This window comes from Macrosteles quadrilineatus, unplaced genomic scaffold, assembly GCF_028750875.1.
Source record: "Macrosteles quadrilineatus isolate MER2022 unplaced genomic scaffold, UCM_ALF_1.0 Scaffold_9__3_contigs__length_116548681, whole genome shotgun sequence".
In the NCBI taxonomy this organism is placed as follows: domain Eukaryota; kingdom Metazoa; phylum Arthropoda; class Insecta; order Hemiptera; family Cicadellidae; genus Macrosteles; species Macrosteles quadrilineatus.
Genome location: NW_026542602.1, coordinates 64783530 through 64805699, shown reverse-complemented (window position 1 = coordinate 64805699; position 22170 = coordinate 64783530). Strand labels below are relative to the sequence as shown.

The 22170-nt window shown below is 38.3% G+C and overlaps 1 protein-coding gene across 1 annotated transcript in view; it reads right to left on the bottom strand.

The window, feature by feature from the left end:
- Nucleotides 1-1073: 1073 nt before the first annotated feature.
- The window catches only part of LOC129003511 (RNA-binding protein MEX3B-like), a 45743-nt gene continuing 24646 nt past the window's right edge, over nt 1074-22170 (bottom strand). The window contains exon 3 of the mRNA XM_054431807.1: nt 1074-7436. Coding sequence (XP_054287782.1) covers nt 6448-7436 — 989 coding nt within the window. The 3' untranslated portion in view covers nt 1074-6447. The remainder of the gene's footprint in view (nt 7437-22170) is intronic.

The following is a 22170-nucleotide window of genomic DNA, read 5'->3' as shown; positions in this document are numbered from 1 at the left end:
CTTATTGGCTTGCTCGACTTTTAATTTGGAGAATAGTTTTAACACTCATTTTTGGTAATATCATTTTTATTTACTAGTTTAAAATTTACTATTTATTTCCATCTCCAGAGGTAGTTACATATGGACAAAGATTCGGACATTTGCTTAACGAATATGTTATTCTTATCACAATTGCTGATTATTCTTCTCAAAAATATTTGTTCAGTAGATTATTTTTTACCTTAAAAAAGTGGGTATATTTTTACAGTATATAAGTCTAAGTCTAACACATTGTGCCATCTTAGGTACAGATTTGTTTTTGTCTGGTTAAAAAAGATCAATATACAAATAATTGAGGATTTGTATGAAATGATTCATTTGTTAATTAATTTAGAGTTGCATTCCATATGTATTCACCAGTATTGATTTTTTTATCGTCATTGTACATGGCTTATTATATAAGTAAAAATAGATTATGTTACATGTAGGTACGATTCCCTTATAAACTCTTGCCATTGGCAGTCATTTATACACAGCCAAAACTTACTATCCATTGCAATGAAGTCAGCTCCAAAGCAGTCTTCCTCCAAGTAGCACAAATACTTCACTCTATCTTATGATGAATAAAACCCAATTTGTGTTTACCAAAGATTCCACTGTCCCAGTGCTATGACTTCTTCAAAGTTTGTATATTTTTATTGCAACGTGATTTTCTTCATTCAAAACAGCATTAGTGTTTAAAGCAAATACTGTAATTTACCTAAAAAAGCAATAGTGATAAAAGTATTCCTAGCAAATGTTTTACTGAGTTTGAATTTTCAACTATCTGAGCTTTTGATTATACTGAGAAATTATTTGCTATTCAACAATTAGGTTATATTTCCAAAGATTGTAAGTAATTATATCAATAGCATGTTCTCGTAAGAACTAAAGTTAGAAAACATCTAAGTCACAGTATGTCTTTTACTTGAAGAAGTATTGATAATTTGTCAATTTACCGTACCCTTATGTACATTGTTATAACAATCCAAACACCCAAAAACAGGTAAAATGAGAACACAAGAGTATGATACAAATACATTTTAATATTTTCTAGATAAAAATTATTAATATAACTTATTTTCGACATATGGTAGTGAAAAAACATACAATATATTTATATACTTTTTATCTGTAAGAATCGACAAACAAAACATGTATAACACTATTCATAAAACATATATTACCCTAAAAAGACATACTATAAAACGGACACTAGAAAATATATAAGTACATGTTATACATACAAATATAAATGTCATTTGCATATTATGTCATTTATTTGCGATATAGAAAACATTATTAACAGTTTTGGTACGGCCAACGAAACCTCATGTTTGAGAACGAAAGTACCAAAATACATTACGTATAAAATACCCTTTACTCTAAAATACCTATTTTGAAATATTGCATATGGTATGGAAGGCGCCTAAAGGGGGTCTGTATCCAAAATAGCTGCGAACATATCCCTACTCGGGCGTAACGGGTAAATAAATAAATAAAACTTAACACCTAATTGTCAACTAAACAATAAATTTCTAACAATAATATCTACACAAACAATAAATTATGGCGTAATATAAATATATCTTACAGTTTTTTGTTTATGTAACTCATAGTGAACGCCCTTTAGAATATTTTTGCAGCCGAGGGATATGTTTGCTCATTTGAAAATGTACGATACATAAATATATATACTATATTATTTGGGCAATAAGGGGATGTTTCAAAAATAATTTCCTTGACATTTTGTAACTGTTTACTAAAAATGATTGTACAATTTGTATCAAACGTGTTCTGTGGGAAAAGTTTGAAATTTATCAGTTTGATGGGTGATTTAAATCAACATTAATTACGTATGCTTGTTTCTAGAGAGTTATGCTTATAAGTGAATGAAATTCCAACAAGCTTTGACAATATCGATAAGATCCAATTTTTAAAATGCGATGCAAAATTTACCAAAGACATATAACAACTATTTGAAATTAACCATTTCAAACCCACAGAACATCAATGAACATTTTACAATACACCTGAAAATTTGAATAACTGGAATCATCAACAACATACAAAATATTGGTGTTTTGATTATTTTCAGCTTTAAGAAAGAAACGTGACAGGTTAAAACATCAGCTGTTTGCTATAGTTGACCCTTCCGAGGTTCTTTGGTACTTGAAGAGCGACAAGAAAGTAAAGGAGAAAAAAGCGGGGGCCAACTACAGCAAAGAACACACCAACCTTCAAAGCCCCTTCGACCGCCCAGAAACGCCGTTCAAAAAAATACCTTTATTGTGGTTTGAGCAATTTAGTGAAGGTGAGGCATTTTGGCACTACATCCGAACCAAACTCACGAACATGTATCAGTCGTGCTCAGGGTTGTCTTTTGTAACAAAAATAACTTAATTTACGCAGTTCTTCGATAAATTGCTTGTAGTTTTATCAGTTGGCTAGTACACGTATAAAAGTAAAACACAGATTTAAAGGCTATATGAAATGGAAACATAGATAAAACATTCAACAGACATTCCTTGTGCGTGAATCCATGCTGTCGGCGGCGGACCGTGCTTCCCTTAGCGTGTAATATCTCAAAATGTATGGTAAAGCACCAAGAGTAAGTGTAGAAGTGCGCAAGCGTTGTGGTATTATTGTGCGCCGTGTGTGTAAGGCAGGCAGTACGCTACACACTGACGCGCATGTATTGCCTACAACCCATCTGACGGCGCTCTAGCACGCGGCGCACTTCTGATAGGACAAATTTGAACAGGAGGCACGACCGCCGCCGATCCAAAATTCTTATTTCACTGCCCAAAGTTAACAACCGCGTCCGGTACAAGACGACAAACCGATGATATGTGCTGAAAACCATCACATCAATTCATATAAAATAGATATTTAAAATCGACAACATTAAATAACAAAAACACTACACATTTCCTAAATGACAACAAACGATAATGTAAATTCTGCTGAACCGCGCCCGCTGAGGTATTGCACCTTACAAAATCTGTTCGTAATGTTTTCAACACTCGGTACAAAGCTCCGGATTATTGCTGGCGTTAGAATGGTCGGACCGGACAAAGAGCTTCTCGGAAGGGCGTCCTTTCTACTTTTTGAAAAGGGCTCTATATACAAAGCGTTATACCTGCCAGCGTTCGGCTGGAACCACCAGTTCTGGCTCAGTACTTTGTCCTGTTCTGTGAAGTGTCAGACCAAGACGGTGGTCCACGGCTAGCAGTGCCTTTTGTTTTTCTTCCACGAGCTCCGAGATAAAAACCGTAAACAATGTGAGAGGACTATTATAATTATCGCCTTTGTTGGTCTTTGGATAACGAATAGAAAGATCACACGGGGGTATGATGTTTAACACCGGTAGTGAACAAGAGGGTAATAACCTAACAGGCGGTCAAAGCAAACACCGGAGTGTTATGTGGAGTTTTGTAATTAGTAATTTAACTAGGAAAATAGCTGCCGGAAGACGGCATCGTTCGGCGAAGTTTTCAATCCAGAACTCTGTTTCCAGCCGCGGATGAAGCTGGGGGTTCCACGTCAACCAAGGCTGAAGCGGAAAGAAATTCATGACTTCCAAGCGATTTTATAAGGTCACAATTCTCTAGATTGCAACGCCTACAGCTACTTCACTTCTAAATACCCTTCTATTCTAGAATAATGCAAAAGTTTTAAGTTTTATTCGAAACTAGTCACACTGGTTGCTTTACTGTTGTCTGACGATTTTTTAAATTTAGTGAAGCTCTCACGCAATTTCTACAAACAAATGTCATGCTGGAGTTATACAATTGTTAATTCAAGTAGTTGATTAAAACATGATAGACGTGGCCTACAAAGCATTTCACATGACAAATTGTTCGGCACAATAAATTCCTCTCTTTGAAGCTAATTTTGTAGCGAATCACAACAGCAAGATCATCGCTCGCCTGACAACAGCAGTACCAACACCCGAACAGACAATTTGAAAATTTAAGGCAAAAAGAAGCGCCGAGCGTCTCGGTGGTGGGCAAGTCTTTCAAGTACTTCCTTCGTGTTGAGCCCCACTGAGATTTGATTGTCTTAGTTTGTCCGGAAGAACAAACCGAAGCCCACGACTCGAGACGCACGGCTCGGAATACAAATAAACAGACACTAAAACATGCGAAAGAACAGTTCATATATTTTGTAATAATATTATATAATTTGTGAGCAGAGGTGACCGTCACCCCGGCCCTTATTGCTGAGAGAGGTTGGGCGGGGGGTCGGGCACTGTTATAATCTGTTACAATATAAATACTTAAGTAATAATATTTAATGTACAATGTAATAAATTATGTATTTAAGTATTGTAAAACAGCCTCGCCAGTGAGCGAGGGTTATAGTTTCAAACAAAAGGATTTTTCTATTTTTAGTTACTTTTATAAATATATTAATATATTAGGCCCGAACCTATTTTTATCTCTTAGACAAATGTATATATAACAATGTAATCGAGTCATTAACTATATCAGTCGAAAGCTAGCATCTATCCTCAATCCGATCCTTTACATGCGACACCGACAAATGGATACTGTATTGCGACAAAAACACAACGTCAACACAACGTTATTGTGAAAAGATTGCTTTACATCTCTACTGAACCACCGCGGAGGCCACCCCACTGTTGTGAAGGGTAGGGGGGGGGGTTGTGATCTGAGGGGTGGGAGAGAGAGAGAGAGAGAGGACAGGGGGATGTGGGGGGCCTCCCGCAACGACAAGCCATGCACATCTACGCTACACTTTGAGTGCCGAGATATAATAACATGAACAACCAAACAGCGAATTTCATCATACAGTACCGATAAAAGTTTGAAACTTAAAAAGAAACAGGAAGACCGAATTCGAGTCGGAAACCTACAGACATTCCGGGCAACTCTTTCAGGGCCAACATGAGCGTTCTAACAGAAAAAATAGCTTCGTCGTTTCTCTAAATATTTTATATATTTTTAATTTACATCTACTTATATCATATAGTATCGTATAATATATAATAGGATCGTAATAAAATAGAAAAAAAGACTATCGAGTTTTATTACTAATACTCTCCACTCGAATTGTGCATTTGTGGCGTAAACAAAGATAGAGCTATACACGCAGAGGGCGCGCCAAACGGAACAAAAGGTCAACAACACAACTAAACCTATCGCCTATCGAGATAAAAAAATAAATTCTAAGAAACTTTCGTTTATCAAAACTAGAAAACAAAATATATAAGAAAGTAAATATGTAAAACGCTTAAGTCTACTATAATAAAACTTTTCCTAAAATAAGAAATACAACAAAAATATACAGATCATCGAACTTTAATGATTCGAAATAGTCTTTAAAGTGAAAACAAAATTCAACTATGACGAGACCCTGGAAAGGGCGGCTTAACACTAATATTACATAGATATAGAACATTTATAATATTATCAATAATTAATTATTTTTCTTTATATAAAAAGTAAACAAATACTGGAAAAAATATGATCTTTGTTTATATAAAGAGGCAAAAACGCGGCGGAGGGTGGGGCACCGGGGCGAAGTTTCTGGCATTGGAGTCTACCTAACTACGCGGCCGGCGGTGGGACGTCTCACCCTGTATATACTGAACACTAGACACAGACACTTGACTATCACCGGGGACACGTGTCGTACTGTACATCAATCTGGGGCAATGTCTTCGTTGTGGGACAATCGATATGATCGACTGGGAATCAGTGAGATTTGAGTTGTGCAACAATTGTGCAAATGACGAGGGAACCGCTTGGAGCTAAGACCCGGGTGAGACGCCCCGATACTTGACAGGAGCCGCCGAACCGCAAGCAGACGATAACGAAACAAACAGCTACATGGAGAAGCGGAAAACAAAGTCGCGACTACAATAACGAGCCAGGATACACCCGGGGACTAATCTATCGTATAAAACCTGCCTAGGCAGAACACATCTAAATATACAAAAGGTCCTTTAACTTATGGCTACCATATCACAACAACGAAACGAAACTATAGAGGGATATGTCCTGACTAACAGCAGTCTATAACACGAGGAATGCTTAATGAAACGTCCGTATAAAAAGGATTGCATTTGCTCTTATTAAAACCTTGGAACCGCAGAGGTCCGAAGTGGCAGTTTAGAAATCACAGCCTGGTGCCGGTCCCCACCCACCCTCGCACAGAGAGCGGATACTCTACATATTACAGTATTACTTATATCAGCCTCTCATACAGACTGAAGCACCGAGAGTGTCCAAGGGCCTCGCAGGACCCGGTCAGGCGACCGTCCGGTACACAGGGTCTAAAACAGAGATCAAAATAGGAAAACAACTCGTACACTCGACTCAACGTAATAAAAACAACTGAAAACGTTAACATAAAATAACATAATATACAATAAACTCTGTTTGGCGGCGGGCGGGTAGCTTAGGAGGAGTTGAGGATGCGAATGGCCTGAAGTACCGTCTGGTGACACACGGGGCAGGTGGAGTCCGGGCCCGTCGTGAGGCGGGTGGCGCAGTCGTAGCAGAAGAGGTTGTGACCGCAGGGTACCAGAGCGGCGGTTACCTCGCCGATACCGCAGACGTGGCAGTCGCGGTGTTTGCCGATCAGAGAGTCAGTAGGGGAGGCGGAGTGCGGGGGCGAAGGCCTGGCGCTGAACGACCAGATGCTGGAGGAAGCTGTCGCCGTGTCAAAGGATGGGGAGTCTCCGAGACCCTCGTCCCTGTCGAGGCTGGTGCCCCAGATGGAGCCGAGGTCCGCCAGACCGGTGGTACCGGATGCTGAGGAGCTTGAGGACGCGGAGCTACAACCTGAGCTGCCGCTGAGTGTCGAGGGGAACACCACGGTGTCACTGTCCAGACCGTAGCCGAACAGACTGGAGAAGCCGGACTTGTACACGGAGTTGAGCAGGGTGCTGCTGTCGGGGTTGAACAGCGTGTCTTGGAACAGAGAGTCGGGCATACTACCGGCTCCTGTCCTGACTGCGATGTGAGCCTCAATCTCTCTCTTGGCCGCCTCCACACTCTCTGGCAGGCCTGTCACGTCGAACACCGGCTCCTTGTCTCTGGAGGGCGTCACTATGTAGGTGTGCGTCTGGTGTTGGATACGCTTGATCGTCGCCCCCTTGGGTCCGACCACGAGTCCCACAACTCTGTAGGGTACTCGGACCTGGATAGTCACGTGACCGGGAACGTTAGCTGGAGGTCCTGGAGGAGACAGGGAGCCTGATCCTGACAGATTGTTCTTCCTGGAGGCTCTGATCTGGCTGAAGTGTTCGGCGGCTGACAGTATCTCTCTCTTAGCTTTGGCGACGTCTTCCTTTCTCCCGGTGACCACAAAGACTGGCTCCTCTCCTCGCACCGGTGTCTTGATGTAAGTGTTCGTCTTGGCCCGCAGCGCCTTGATCTTGCATCCTGCAACATAACGACAATGCTGTTAGTAAAAAACCTTTTAATTATTTTAAACAATTTTTAATAAACACTTTCTCTCTACTTCGGGTATTGCAAAACGGAAAAATTGAATGTCTATAACCATATACCTAACACTACACCAGTTCTAATGCTAATAATTACTACATACTCAAAAACATTAACAATACCAGAAGGCAATAATGAATCTATTGCTAAACACAAAGCTTTTCTGGCGCGGAGCGGTGATATCAATAAATTAGAGCGTCGCCAAACGATCAGGGCGAGCGGCGCCGAACAAAGAACTGATAATAACAGTGTGCCTTACACAACTCTGGCGTCCGTCGATTTTGGAAAAAATATCCTCAGCCCGAGGACCCGGGAGGGCAAAAAAGTGGAACGGCAGAAGTTGAAGTGGATATTGAAACAAAAGCGACGGCCGGCCTTCGACTTCACCTTGGACGGACTCTGAACCTGGGCCATATATCGCTTTGTAGTCTAGCGTTCTCCGGTTCTCCTCACTCTGGAGCCACAGGAAACTGGGAAGAATGCGCTCTCTCTCCCTCCCCCACCCACCCCTGTCACATTCCGTTAAATAATTTACACAAGTACTCTAACGGTCCGCCAGGGGGTTGAAAAGTTCGTTATTAGTTCGATAGGACGGTAATTGGATCGTTTTTTTACCGGTAGGGTTGAAACGCAACGCTCTAGGCAGGTTGTGTCAGGGGTGTAACGCTTGGTCGTAGCTTTGACTATTAATACATAGTCAATGGTAGTAGTTAGCAGGGATATTTGAATCGTGGGGTTTCTTTAATTTTAAAGAGAATCTTTGAGACTATTTATTTCCTAACACATGCTTTCGTGCATTAAAAAACTAGTCAATAGGTCAGCCATATTTACATTTCCAAATTAATAACAACACTAAACAATTACCACAGTGTACAGTCTAAACACCTACACTGACGTTGCAGTCTGGATCACGACACTCGATCGATTACCTATAATTGTGAAGGCATTGACATTAACCTCGTCCAAGGACTGTTCTCTCACGCGACCAAACTATACAATCGATCTATTCGCCGCAACAATTAGTATTTAAGCTTGTTGCCGCATTATGTCTACAGTTACATCTCAGCCATATGAAAATGCAAACACACCAGATTAAATTTAACAGAGGTCTATATAATTCACAAACGTCAAAAGACGCCCAAGAAAAGTTACAAACGATGAGACAGAGAGTGAGGATGCGTCAGATTGTTCCTCGACCGCAGCGCTACACTGTCAAGGTCATGGTACTTTCACTAGACTACAGAGTATGACAGTGATGTAACGGACGCATCCTCTACATAGAGTAACAAAGCACGGCACCGTATCCTGATAAGCCAAGAACGGATTATCCAATCGTTTGCAAAGATCTCAGTCGCAATCAATATCAAAGTGTACTAAACTGAAGTTACGAACACAATAAAATTGCCACCTGTAGGCCTAATGTTCGATTAATACAGCAAACAAACTTAACCTACAAATATTTATGTTGACACAATAATGACGAACACAAGACACCATGCTCAATTACCTAACAATTTTAATGACCAATGAAACTATACTTTGCTGAAATTTTATATTATATGTCACACTGAATGGTCGATAGAACATACAGTCAATTATGAATGCAATTCGTAAAACCGATGATCGTAATCCGACTCGCTAGTAGTGACTGTGCAAAAATATATCTGGTGTGGATATTTAACAATGACAGTCCATTCAAATATTTGTGTTTACGTACAAGACAAGCCTCAGATACATACAAGATACAATCTATAAATCGTTTCTCCAAGGATGTCCGTCGTCGGTCAGGCGTCTGCTGACTTAATTGTATTACCGCTATTAAATATTACGAGGTTTTTAATACACGAACGTATCCTTCATTCAAAATTCTATGTGCCTTTCTGGTTTGAGGATTTAATCATGTTTAGCTTACCGTATCAATACCCCTTTACTCCTTGTTCATTTTTGTAAACGTATAGAATTAACTTTTTTTGATGTGTATCACAAAATCTATTGCACCATACCAAGTTGAATTCGATCCCAAACAAGTCATCTTACAAAATTTGTATTCCCAAACAAAACATTTGTTAAACGTTATATCCATAGGACGAAAATTAACTAACTAAGGAGTAGAACTAACCCCATCTATTTCGCGAACATACAGAGACTCATGATAAAATATTTCAACAAATATAAGGCAAACGTAAATTTAACTCAAGATTTCTAACTGCCAATCCCATAAAGGGACGTAATCGATACCAAAAGCCCGCGAAACGCTCAACAAAAGCCCGCGTGTCCTCGGAGCAACATTCCGCGTTTTTGGGCGGCTCTTCTATAAAACATGAGGGAGGGTTACGTCACACGAGATAAGATCCAAAACTGGAACAATACCTAACAGGGTCCAGCGTCTACACGGCCTCAACGGGGCGAATTTGAATAATTTATGTGGGACAAGTGTCGTGGTTTCCTGATGTTGAATGGTAGTAAGAGGGGTTTATTTTGTATCAATTTTGTTGCAAATCACACTAAACAAAATGTCGAAAAAAATGCGTAAATTCGAAGCATAGACGAATACACAAGCAAAGCGGTTGATAGGTATAGTCAAATCTAGATGCAAAAATAAATGCGAGAACCAAAATCTTTATACTGCATTACCGACTTAGACGTATTGCTTTTTGTTGAAAATCACACTAAACAAAATGTCCAACAAAAAATTGTCGATAGTTAACTACTTTTGTCTACTGTACGTGGTAATGTGTTTTTCAAATAACACACCAAGTTGTGGGCTTATTTATCAATTAATAGCAAAATACATTTTGTAAAGAATCTGAAACATTAACTAGGGATTGAGACTCACGTTGGTGGACTACAGAGACATTATTCTTTGTTTGGACAGATCGAGAGGCCTTGCCAAAGCCTCCACAATAATTAGGTCCCAGGTGACGAATCGATCAACGCAATCTAGTAGGCCCATTCTACTGGAGGTTTCCTTCTTCTTCTTTGTTAAGATAATAATCCTCATATGGTAGAGCACAACAGGCTTTCAGTAAAGGTGTTGCTTTCATATCTTGCCCAGTTCTGTTGTATTGTTCCACAAAGTCCAGTAGTTTACCAGTTGAAAATTTCAAAACAATTTCAGAATTTGATCAGTATCTCTCTAAATTTATACAATATTAGTCTGGATATTAGAAATGTACACAACAATGCACGTTTTTTGAGTCAAGAGATTTTCCAACACTATTATGGAATCGTTGTAACATAAAGTTGTTAAACAATATAGGTTTATAAAATAATGAAACTCTGCAGACGATTACAACATTATTGGCGCGAAACAACAACGGCCGGACTAAAACTGTATCTAGAGACAGTACAATGCGAGAGTAAAAGTGATCGGCCTGTGGCTGGCTTTAGGCCAAACTGTCAGGCAAATACCGACGACCTTCCATGCACTTGCGGCCAACTTCGGCTAGAGATTCCTGGACCACGCAGATAGGAGTCTGGGTAACATCTTGATGAAAAGACCTGGTGTTACTGAGTCAATTTTGTCAATTAATGCGTTTATAATACTAAGAAAATAACTAGTAGTAGTAGTACTCCTAATAGTGAACTGGAGTCGTCGAAACAAACACAAAATTCATGTCAGGCAGTTGCAAATTACCTAAAGCTAATATGCAGAAAAATGACATCGCAAAAGTCTTGGTATTACAAGTGCACCGACTAATTAAGCATTCAATTCCAGCTTGAAGTAATTTTAAGAGCTGGATTACATACGCAATTACTCGATGTACGAGTTCACATGCAAAGCAAAAACTTAAACGCCACCGTAAACCATTTCGACAACAACTCGCACGAACGAAGCTTGTTTACAAAACACGTGCATTTGGGGAGTGAAAATAGGCCAAGAGGGGCTCAAATTTAAAAGGAAGACGAATATGTGAGCGGTAGGGGAGGGGGGAGGGGTGGCCGTTTTTCTGGGAACCCCGACCCTACGCACTGGCCTTGAAAAATGTCCAAAAATAGATTTGGAGCATCAGGCACATCAGAGGTTCAAGGTTAGAAGACAGCTGCAAGACGGGAAACATGGCGTCTAGGAACAGCTGACTCTTCGGAGTGTTGAGTAACAGAATCTCAGCATCTAGACGACATTGTGTACTTTACACAGTGCATGATATGTAATAATGAGTTAAGTTAATTTTTCTTTTGTGATTTGCAGCTTTTGATTTCTGTTTACGTTTTTTTTCACCTAAGATCGTGATTCTAAATCCCTAAACGTCGTTTTGTACTAATAGTTATGGGAAATAACCTAAATAATCCCTTAAGAACCTAATGCATTTTACATAATCATGTTGTTTAGGGAGACATGAACTAAAGAGTGTTGCACAGCCAAGTATGGACAGTGAGAAACGTGCCAAAAGATTTCGAGAATCACTATATCTATGCAATAATTACGAATAACCTAGAAAACTTTGGTTATTTAGAAAAATAGGTACCGACTTGTGTTTGTTTCCCTACTTAGATAAACATTTATTGACTGATCAATCTCTGTTTATTTTTTAATATAGTACAACAGTTTATAAAGGTTTTATACGCGTTTTCTGTACAAATCCTACTCAATTTGCAACTGTCGAACAGTAGGGTAGTTAGTTGAAAAGGTAAACAACCACAGACCCAAGATAGTAGGGCAGACTGCAGAGTGATTGCATGCAGTGGCAGGCCCGTCCGTGATCAATGAGTGGCAGGCACTCAGTTACCCATATAGCCCAAACAGGTTCGCTTCCACACCACTAGTCGCGCCACCAGCGACTACTTGTGAACACACCGGCTCGAGTGTCTGGACTGGGATACCTGTGAACCGGTGTCGGCGCTTTGTCCCTTAACCAAGGCTGAGTAATTGGGCCGAAAATTTGGGACCGAGGTTCCGCTAAGTTTCGTAATTTCCTGCCGTAGTAGATTTTTAGAATACGATTGAATCGTAGATTCCTCCTTTGCAAATGTGTTCAAGGTTGGTTTTGGATGAAAATTTAGTTTGGTACCTAGAAAACATTTGAAAGGCCGGCTCAATGAACCAATTATGTTACAGCGTAACTAATCATGATAATTAATTAACACTATTGAACATTATTCAATTCAATTCAATTCAATTCAAACATTCTTTATTCATAAATTTGCACAAAGGTACAACAAATAGTGTCAATGTTTACAAAAAGAAATAGTAATGACAATAATCCTATATATAAAAACAGTTACACTAATTTCGTCTAAATTAAAAGTAAATTACCTAATGTGTATGGAAGGTTCATTTTCTTATCAATTATTGATTTGATTTGTTACTCATCAATTACTCTAAACTCTGTGGTTTTCGAAAAAATTGGTTAAAGAGTATGGGGCTAATTTTACCAAATATTCCTTTAAGTCATTCTTGCATTTACTTAAGTTTTGTTCACCAAGAAATGACCTTGGTAAATGAAACAAAAATTTTGTTCCCATATATTTCGTTTTCTTTTTGAAAAATTCTAAATTATGTGGTTCTACCGGTCTATTTAATCTGGTGTTGTACGGGTGAACGTTGTTTACAAAATTTAGATTTTCAAGTTGTTTCACATACATTACAGTCTCTAAAATGTAGAGAGCATAAACCGTTAGGATTTTTGTGGAAGTAAATAAATGTTTAACAGATTTACCCCTTTTCAACTTAAACATAATTCTTAACGCATTTTTTTGTTTCCGCAAGATTTTATCTAAATTTTTCTGCGTTGTTGCTCCGTAAATGCTTATTCCGTAGGACAGGTGAGAATGAATTAAAGAATAATAAACTGTTTTTAATGTTTCTAATTTACAAAATTTAGCCATTTGTCTCAAGGCAGACAAACCTGTTGACATTTTGTTAACAACATGTTTTGTATGATCGTCCCAGCTCAGATTAGCATCAATGAAGAGTCCCAGAAATTTTGTAACTTCTACTTGGTCTAATTGATTGTCATCTAAATAGATTTCTGGTTTTAGTTTGACCCTCGCTTGTTTCGTACAAAAAGATATGAAAGTGGATTTACTTGAATTAAGAAGAAGGTTTTTACCATCAAGGAAATTTTTAATAATTGAGAGACTAATAAATGATGCAATTTCAATACTCTCCTTGGAATTCCCTGTCACAGTGATATTAGAGTCATCGGCATATAAACATACGTTACTGTTTACGGGTAGTAAGTCAGGTAGCCCTTTTATGTAACAAAGAAACAATAAAGGTCCTAAAATTGACCCCTGTGGTACTCCGTGTTTAATTTTTAAATTTTTAGAGTTAAACTTCCGGATATAGTTATAGTGATTTTTTGAATTGTTGAAGTTAATAGTGTGCTCAATTTCTACAAATTGCTCCCGATTTCCCAAATATGATTCAAACCATTTAGACTCTTTGCCAGTAATTCCTAAATTTTGCAATGCAATTAAGAGTTTTTTGTGTGACACACTGTCAAAAGCCCTAGTCAAGTCAAGAAATATACCAACCACTTTTTGCCCTTTATCTACTGAATCTATTATTGACTGAATGAATTCTATCCCAGCTGATATGGTGGATTTTCCTTTTTGGAAACCGTGCTGCTCTTTATCCAACAAATTGTTTATGGTTAAATAATCTACTAATTGAGAGTAAACTACTTTCTCGTATATTTTAGAAAAAATTGGGAGAAGCGATACCGGACGATAACACGATGGGTCATTTAAGTCACCTTTCTTAAAAATTGGTATAACCCTTGCAATCTTTAGTTTATTTGGAAAAATACTTGATATTAAAGAGGAATTTATTAAATGTACAAGTGGTTTTAAAATACTAGGAAGAGTTTTTTTTATGATATCAATGGAAATTTCGTCATATCCTGTTGAAAATTTATTTTCAAAAGAAATAATTATTTTCTTTACGTCTTGTTCCGTCACTGGATGAAATTTAAAACGCGGTTTATCGGAATTTTTATTTAGTTGTGTAGATTCTGTACTTTGAGGAATCTTAGGCAAAACTGAATCTTCAACTACAGAGACAAAAAATTGGTTAAAAGCATTAGCAACTTCAATTGGATCTGTTAATATTTTTCCAGATTGTATAATAGATTTATTCGAAGTACAAATTGATTCTTTCTTAACTTCTGTTCTAATTATGTTCCAGGTGGTTTTTGTTCTATTTTTTGAATTCATAATTTTACTATCAAAAAAGTTACTTTTTTCGTTAAAAATACATCTTTTCAGATCCTTCTTTAAATCTTTAACTCGTACCTTAGTATTTTCATTTTTACTTAACCTAAAGCTTTTTTCCAATTTAATAATTTCATTTTTCTTATGAACGATCTCATCGGTTATCCATTGATTACTTTTATCTTTTTTTATCTTATCCATTATTTTAGGGAAACAGTTGTCAAAATTGTACAAATATATTTCTAGAAAAACATCATACTTTGCCTCTACTGGTGATTGATAAACCTGCAGAAAAGACTCCCGTTTTAAACTTTCAAAAAATGTAGCAATATTATTTGTTGTAAATTTGCGCACTAATCTTTTTGAAATAGGTTCTTTGTTTGTCAAGCCATATAGATCAAATAACTGTGCATCATGGTCTGATATATGGGTTATGATACCTGATATTTGGCAGATTTCATCTGGAATATTTGTTAAAACATTGTCAATTGCAGTTTGTGATTCTGCAGTAACTCTTGTTGGAAAATCTACTTTATACACTAGATCATACATATTCAAAACATTAACAAAATCATAATACATTCTATCTTTCTTTAAAACATTAATATTTAGATCCCCAGTGATGATTACACGTTTATATCTATCACACAATATGTTACAAAAGACATCAAATTTACATAAAAAATTATCAAATAAACTAGGTATGGGTGACCTGTAGATACAACCTAAAACAAAAGAAAAATTATTTACACTAATCTCAACTAGACAACATTCAAAAATCTTTTCTTCTAATAGGTTTTCTATTGAGGGAACTAACAGCCTTTTACATTTGACATTTTCTTGAGAAAGAATCATAACTCCACCTCCCATTGAATCATTTCTTGCATAATAGGAACATAATTTATAACCATTAAAGTTTAGTAATTTAATTTCAGATTCCGTCATTTTGTGTTCTGAAAGTGCTACGATTTGAGGTTCAATTTCGAAAAGATGGATTTTTAAAATTTCTAGTCTAGATGGTAAGTGCTGTACATTTTGGTGAAATATAGAAAATTTTGATTGACTATGCTTAGCAAGTGACCGTTGGGAAGACGTGGAGACTAATTGTTGGTTAAAGGTCTTTACTTGTTTGTCATCAACTGTACAGGGCTGTATTTGTTTATTAATACCTTGGGGATTGAAATTGTTTCCATTACATATAAAATTTAAATTTACGATTTCGGATCCAGAAGAGCTTGGTTGTAGTTTAAAGCGGGGGATGGAATAGGTGTGGAGACGCTTAGAGGTGATTCGGGTAGTGGCTGAGGGGAGGAGGGAGGATCTAGTTGAGCACCCGCACTTACACCAGACTGGCTTTCATCACAACACAAGACACTCGATGGTGATGGCGACTCAGACGCTGAAGATGTTGTTGGACATGGAGGTCTTGCAGCGGAGTGCAAGATGTTTTCTCCTGTTGGCTGGATCTGCTCCTGTGAGATGATCAGCCTCCTCAACGTGTCCACGAAACTGTCATGAGAGAGTCCCATCCAAAGTGTTCTTTGTGCCTTCTGGTTGTACGTTATGATCTTCACAGACGCACCAGTTGCCTTTTGAAACTGAGATATCTTCTTTATAAAGTGCTGGGGCCTCACCAGATCTCTGACGCACCCCATTGCAGAGCAAAATAGTGTTTTCAGCCCCCTCGATTTGAAGTCTTTCGCCAGCTGTTCAAATGCAGAGTCATAGTCTTCCTCTGTAGGTTTCCCCCAGTACACATCCTTTGTAACGAGGCTGTATACCGTGGCTCCGTCATGTGTATTCTGACAGGTCAACTTTGTGTCTACGTAGTCAGATGCCACAGGTCGGTTGAATTTTTTCCTGAAGACCACAGCCACTCCAGCGGACATGTGGAAGTCTTTAGATACCGTATGTGCGAATCCTACAGATGTGTCGGTCTTATGTTCCTCTATTACGTCCCACATGTTTGCCTCAACGACAGAAATCCCTTGCTCGGTGAATTGTGGATGTTGGTGCGGTGTACTGAGGCAGGTAGGTTTATTGTGAATAACTTTGGTTTGGCTGGTTTCTGAAGCTATTAATTTAGAAATGTCTCGAGAGATTTGTTCCTTGCCCTTTCTGTTAAAATGAAGACCATGGCGAGTATAAAGATGTCGAGGCAGTTCATGAAGAGGAAGAAGTTTTAATGAAGGAGAACTAATGACGAATCTTTCAATTTCGGCGTTTATGAGAGATACTTTCAAGTCCAGTTCCGGCCTATCATGTCTCATGGGTAGAGTAGCGATAATTACATTGGTGGTGTGATTCAGTTGATTTACAATTGTAAAGATGTCTTCTGTTAATCGCCCAGAGCCAGTCCTCTCAACACTGTTAGTACCAGCTACTAGCAAGAGGTGGTCTTTTTTCGTTAATTTCTTTGCAATTAAGTCAACATCGTGAGTTGCTGCGTAGAAATTCGCACCAGGTCGGACAAATGACTGCACACTGACTGATGTTCTTTGCTGAACGAGGTGGCTCAGGTCTTTACCATGACTATCTGCTATGATAACTAGGTTATTTTCTCTTCCTAAATTTTTTCCTGTATTTCTTTCATGGACTCGATGTTTTCCTGTAGGTTTGTGTTGTTTTCTCGTGAATGTATTTTTAGTTTTATTGATTTTAGGTAAATTTTCGTTAGCTATATGATTGTCATTGAGATTTTCAGGGGTCTCTTTCTCTTCTTGAAGACATTCAAACCTGTTCTCACAACTCACCAAAGCTGTTTTATGAGATTTATTTTTATTTTGTGAATTTTTGGGAGTTAGCCAGGAATTCTCTTTTACAGATTTATTTTTGTTTTGAAGAGGTGGAAAACAATTACAACATTGTACTGTATGATTCTCTTTTAATGCAGCTACTTCACGTTCTAGTTTTGCCCGGTCAAGTTCAAGAAGCTCAATAGTTTTCTTGTAGCTTTTAATTTCTACTTCTGCACTACTGTCAGCTCTTAGCCTGTCATTTAACAGTGTGCTTTTCTCTTCCTCCAATAAACGTATTGAACTTATCATACTTTTAGTTTCTTCATCAAAGATTTGGCATTTTTTACATGGATTATTTAGAAAATTTATTTCGTCCTCAAGCTTAGCTATTGTTGTCTTTGCAGAGTCTAGTTCTTCTCGTAGGTTTATATTTTCTTTAAAATAAGAACTATCAGTTTGAGTTCCTTGATTAATTTGGACAAATGGTGACGGTGATTTAGGGGTGTCGAATACTTCGTCAGTAAACTGAAGTAAGCGTTGGTCGTTTTTAATTGCATGGTCCAATATGGTTGACATTTCGGCTTTGAGCTTGTTTATTTCCAATTTTAATGTAACGTTTTCTGCCTGCAGTTCTGTACTGTCTGGTATGGTGGGGGTACTGGGTGAAGGTGTGACGGCTGGAGGTGTTGGTGGTGATATATTAACAGGGGACTGTGGTGACTCGGTGATGGCAGGTTGCGAAGCATGAGATTTAGGTGTAGATTTAGGTGTGCTGGATGTAGGTCTTGGGCTAGGACATTGGGCTTTATGTTTGTGAATTATTTTAGATGATTTTATTTGGGTTTTATCACTATCCGTTTTAACCCAACTGTTGCAATCTTTGGTACAACATCTCCAAGACAATGTCCCATCAGTTAGTTTTGCATTATAGCGAAATTTATACTGACCTAAAATTACATACTGCCTCCCAGAACTTTCAACCACTTTAAAAGACATAGTGGTGAGACAATAGTACTTTAAAAAGAAAGAGTTTTCTGTGTAAAATAGTTTTCTTTCCTTTCAACACCAATAATATTTTTAAATAATAATTAATTAATTTGAATCCATTTATAGTTCTTCATCAACTGGGTTTCTCTGGAGAGTATCTTCAATGGTTGAAACGCAATCACGCAGTACTCGACTATCAAGCGGGAAGTATCACAAGAGTTGCGGGCGTAGCGAGCTTGGAGAAATCGCTCATAGGTAGCGTTGTGATGATCTCGAGGATAGGGGTGGTTGCGCGTATCCCGTGTAGGTGGCGTATGGCCTCTGTACAGTGGCGCTTCGTTTAGCAAACGATGAGGTGGAAGTTGGGTGGATTAGCCGGTGTAGGTTCACAAAATATTGGCCTAATGTTAATTGAATAAAACAAGGTTAGGATTTTATAAAACTTTTCACATTTAAACTCACGCCGAATAATGTCCAGGCAACCACAACAGTAGACGCAGGATACTATTGACTAATCACAAAAATGAAAGTTTACTCAAATGGTTTAAGTATTTTAGGAAAATCGAAAAGACATTACAGAGCAAAATAGACACGTCCAACATGAACCCGTGGTCACGTGACCATATTATACGATGAACATAAGATTGTAAAATAATCCTAGCAATAATGGCATCATTACATGAGGCAAAAAGATGCCCAGCGGGTAAACAAGACTCAAGTCGACGAGAACGGTAGTCGATTTCGATTACAAGAGATGGTCTCGATTCGATAGCCCTCCCCAGAATAGCCCGTAGCCACTGGAGACAACGACTGTTGTGATTAAATGGAATTACAGCAACTTATTCGTAGTTTTGATTTGTTAAAATTAGCATGAATAAACGTTAACATCAAATTTGTCTGAGTTCCTTGCTTTGATTGTAGGACAATACTGCAAAGTGATACCGTACACCAAGAATATTACAGTATTGGATTCTTCAAGGTACCACACGGAAGAATCGTCAAATGCAAAAAGCGTACGGTAGTGCAAGCTGCAGTTTTTCGACATTATTACCTGGATTAATTACTACAGAAATCCATTAAAAATCACTTAACAATTTGCAGCTTTTCTGTTACCTCGATCACATTTTCGAACATTACGAAATCGTGCAATACCAGTAGATTCTCGAGAATTTAGCTTCGGACTCAACTATCGAAGAACTAGTTCAATAGAGTTTGTTACCCCGGAATATAACAGATTTTGAACAAATATTCAGCAACAAAAGTTTGTCCTATTTTGTCCAAATCCCGGGGTAACTAACCTAGTTTTGCCGGCGCAGCGTGGCCTGGTTGCCGGTTACTAGCTTAATCGATTGGCAGAGGGGGCTGCACAACTTGAAGTAGGAAATGGAGTACATCAAAATCATTTATACAATCACCAAAGTGCGGGGGGGGACGGTTCAATGGCCTATCAGTGCAAATTGATTTACTTGGGATAACGTCTTGGTAAACTATTTATTGGAAAGAAGTGTTTTTGAAAAATGTTTTCGCGGTACGGGGCATTTTTTATTCGCGATTTACGTAATTTGTAGGAAAAGGTGCTCCATTTTAGATATTTCATTGACCCTATAGCGATCAGTATTGAGACCAAAACATTGCTATGTGATGGTAATTTACACCTAATTAATGCAAACAGAATTAAAATTGTGTATACCTCAAAGAACTGACTTTATACTTATCTTATAATGAATACCATCACTAACCTACACAAGAAGACTTCTCATCCCATTGTATAATTTTTGCTCGTTTTTCGTGTCTATAGTTCATGTCCGGTCATACTGATCGCTTGTCAATGAAATGTTGTTTCTATTATTGTTAAGTTAATTTGATAATTAGAGTTTTATTGTTTGGTTGTAGTAGGAGACGAATTATTATTTACGATTAGATCGTTTTGTTGGGCCAAACGGCGTTTTAAATTACTTAAATAACAATAAACAAATTGTAAACAAACCACGACCTCTACAGTTGCACCAGAACAGACAATAAAATTAACTTCAGCTGTTCCATAAGGATGAGAAATCTTGGAGTATGTTTTATCCATGCTGTGATTTTATAACAGGCGATATAAAAGCAAACAAAAAACCATTTCAATCCACTACAATTCTCGAGATCAATCAGAACCCAGGATAGTGAGCAAACCAAACAAATAGGAAACAGTAGAGCGCAGCCTTGGCAGTAACCTCGTTGGTTCATGAACCTTTACCTGTGCGTCCTGCGACGGCTGCTGAGCCAGACCTAAGGCCCCTATTACACGAGGTAGCCTGGCGACGTCGCCAGCGGCAGTAGCTGGCGACGCACTGGCCACCAAACCTATAACCAGTTGAGTAGCCAGTTGAGTAGCCAGAATTTTACCGCCGTGGCGCCGTTGTTGTGAGTGCTTGTCTTGCACTTGTACTTGTTATGAGCGGTGTTTACAGTGAATAATGAGTGATTATAAGTATCTTCTCCTTCTGTTACTTCTGAAGAAAAGGAGGCAAAGGAAGAGAAAAATGTACGTTCATCCAATGCTTAGTGCAAGAGAATCAAAAGGGTTATATTACACCCTTTTTGATGAGCTCTGTGCGGACAATAAAAAATGTTTCAATTATTTTCGTATGTCACAATCCAGTTTCTTCGATTCATAAAGGATGATATAGACATTTTATCAACTGAAGTGAACAATTCACACACTCACAACACAACAGAACGCAACACAACAGTGTGCAAGTACCCCCGTGATATGAACTAACCGAGTGGCGACGTGATACTGGCGACCTAGTGTAATAAGCTCCATATGCTACAACGCAGCGTCGCCAATATGGGTAGCCAGTGGCTACCACAGTGGCGACGGGGCTCGGTAGCCAGTCGGTGGCCAAAGTGTGGCTGCGTCGCTGGCTACCCTCGTGTAATAACATCCATAAGAATCAATGCCCCATGACAAGCTGAGTAGCCAGTTTGGTCGCTGGCGACGTCGCCAGGCTACCTCGTGTAATAGGGGCCTAAGGACGTCTAGGAGATCCAAGGTCCTTAGGACACCTTACATGTCTACAGGAGACGTTATAGACATACCAGTCGTGTACGGTAATTTAGCAGCTCATGATGTTTAAGTTAGTAATTTAAGCATATCCTGCATATCATAAAGGTCCTAGGCTAAAACTGTAACATTACGAATCTTAAAAGAAATAGGTCTATGAATAGATGTCTGTGCAATATCAATTTTATAAACAATATTTTTTAACTGCAATTTACAAAAGGACGGGCATCAGACGTATCACGTTTTTGATGGAGTTTCAGGAACTTAAAAGCCATATTTTATAGCCTAGACGGTCGTGTTAAGTAAAAATCTTGAAATAATTTGTGCATTTTATTTAGGTAAATCTTCGTAAAACTGGTACTAGCCAGATAAAATATTAATATTGAAAACTGGACTAAACTGGTGATCTTAACCAGATGGTTTGGATGAATAATTATTTTCACGTTAAAATCGAACTTTTTAGCTTAAGAACAATTTTACACTGTGCTGTAATGTCTCGCGTTTTTTGGTACTTCCCGATTTCCACATCCACACACAAGTTCATTGTACCAAGAGAGGTTCCCAACCTTGGACTTAGAAGTCGACAAACTTGTGTGGGAAACGCTTAGGCAATCGTAACGAAAGAAAATCTAATTATGAATAAATTTACAACCATATCATTCGCGATACAAATACTGCTCCAATATTGTACCAGCGATGTGTTCTGGTGCTTAACCTACTTTCTTTAACGATGCTCTTT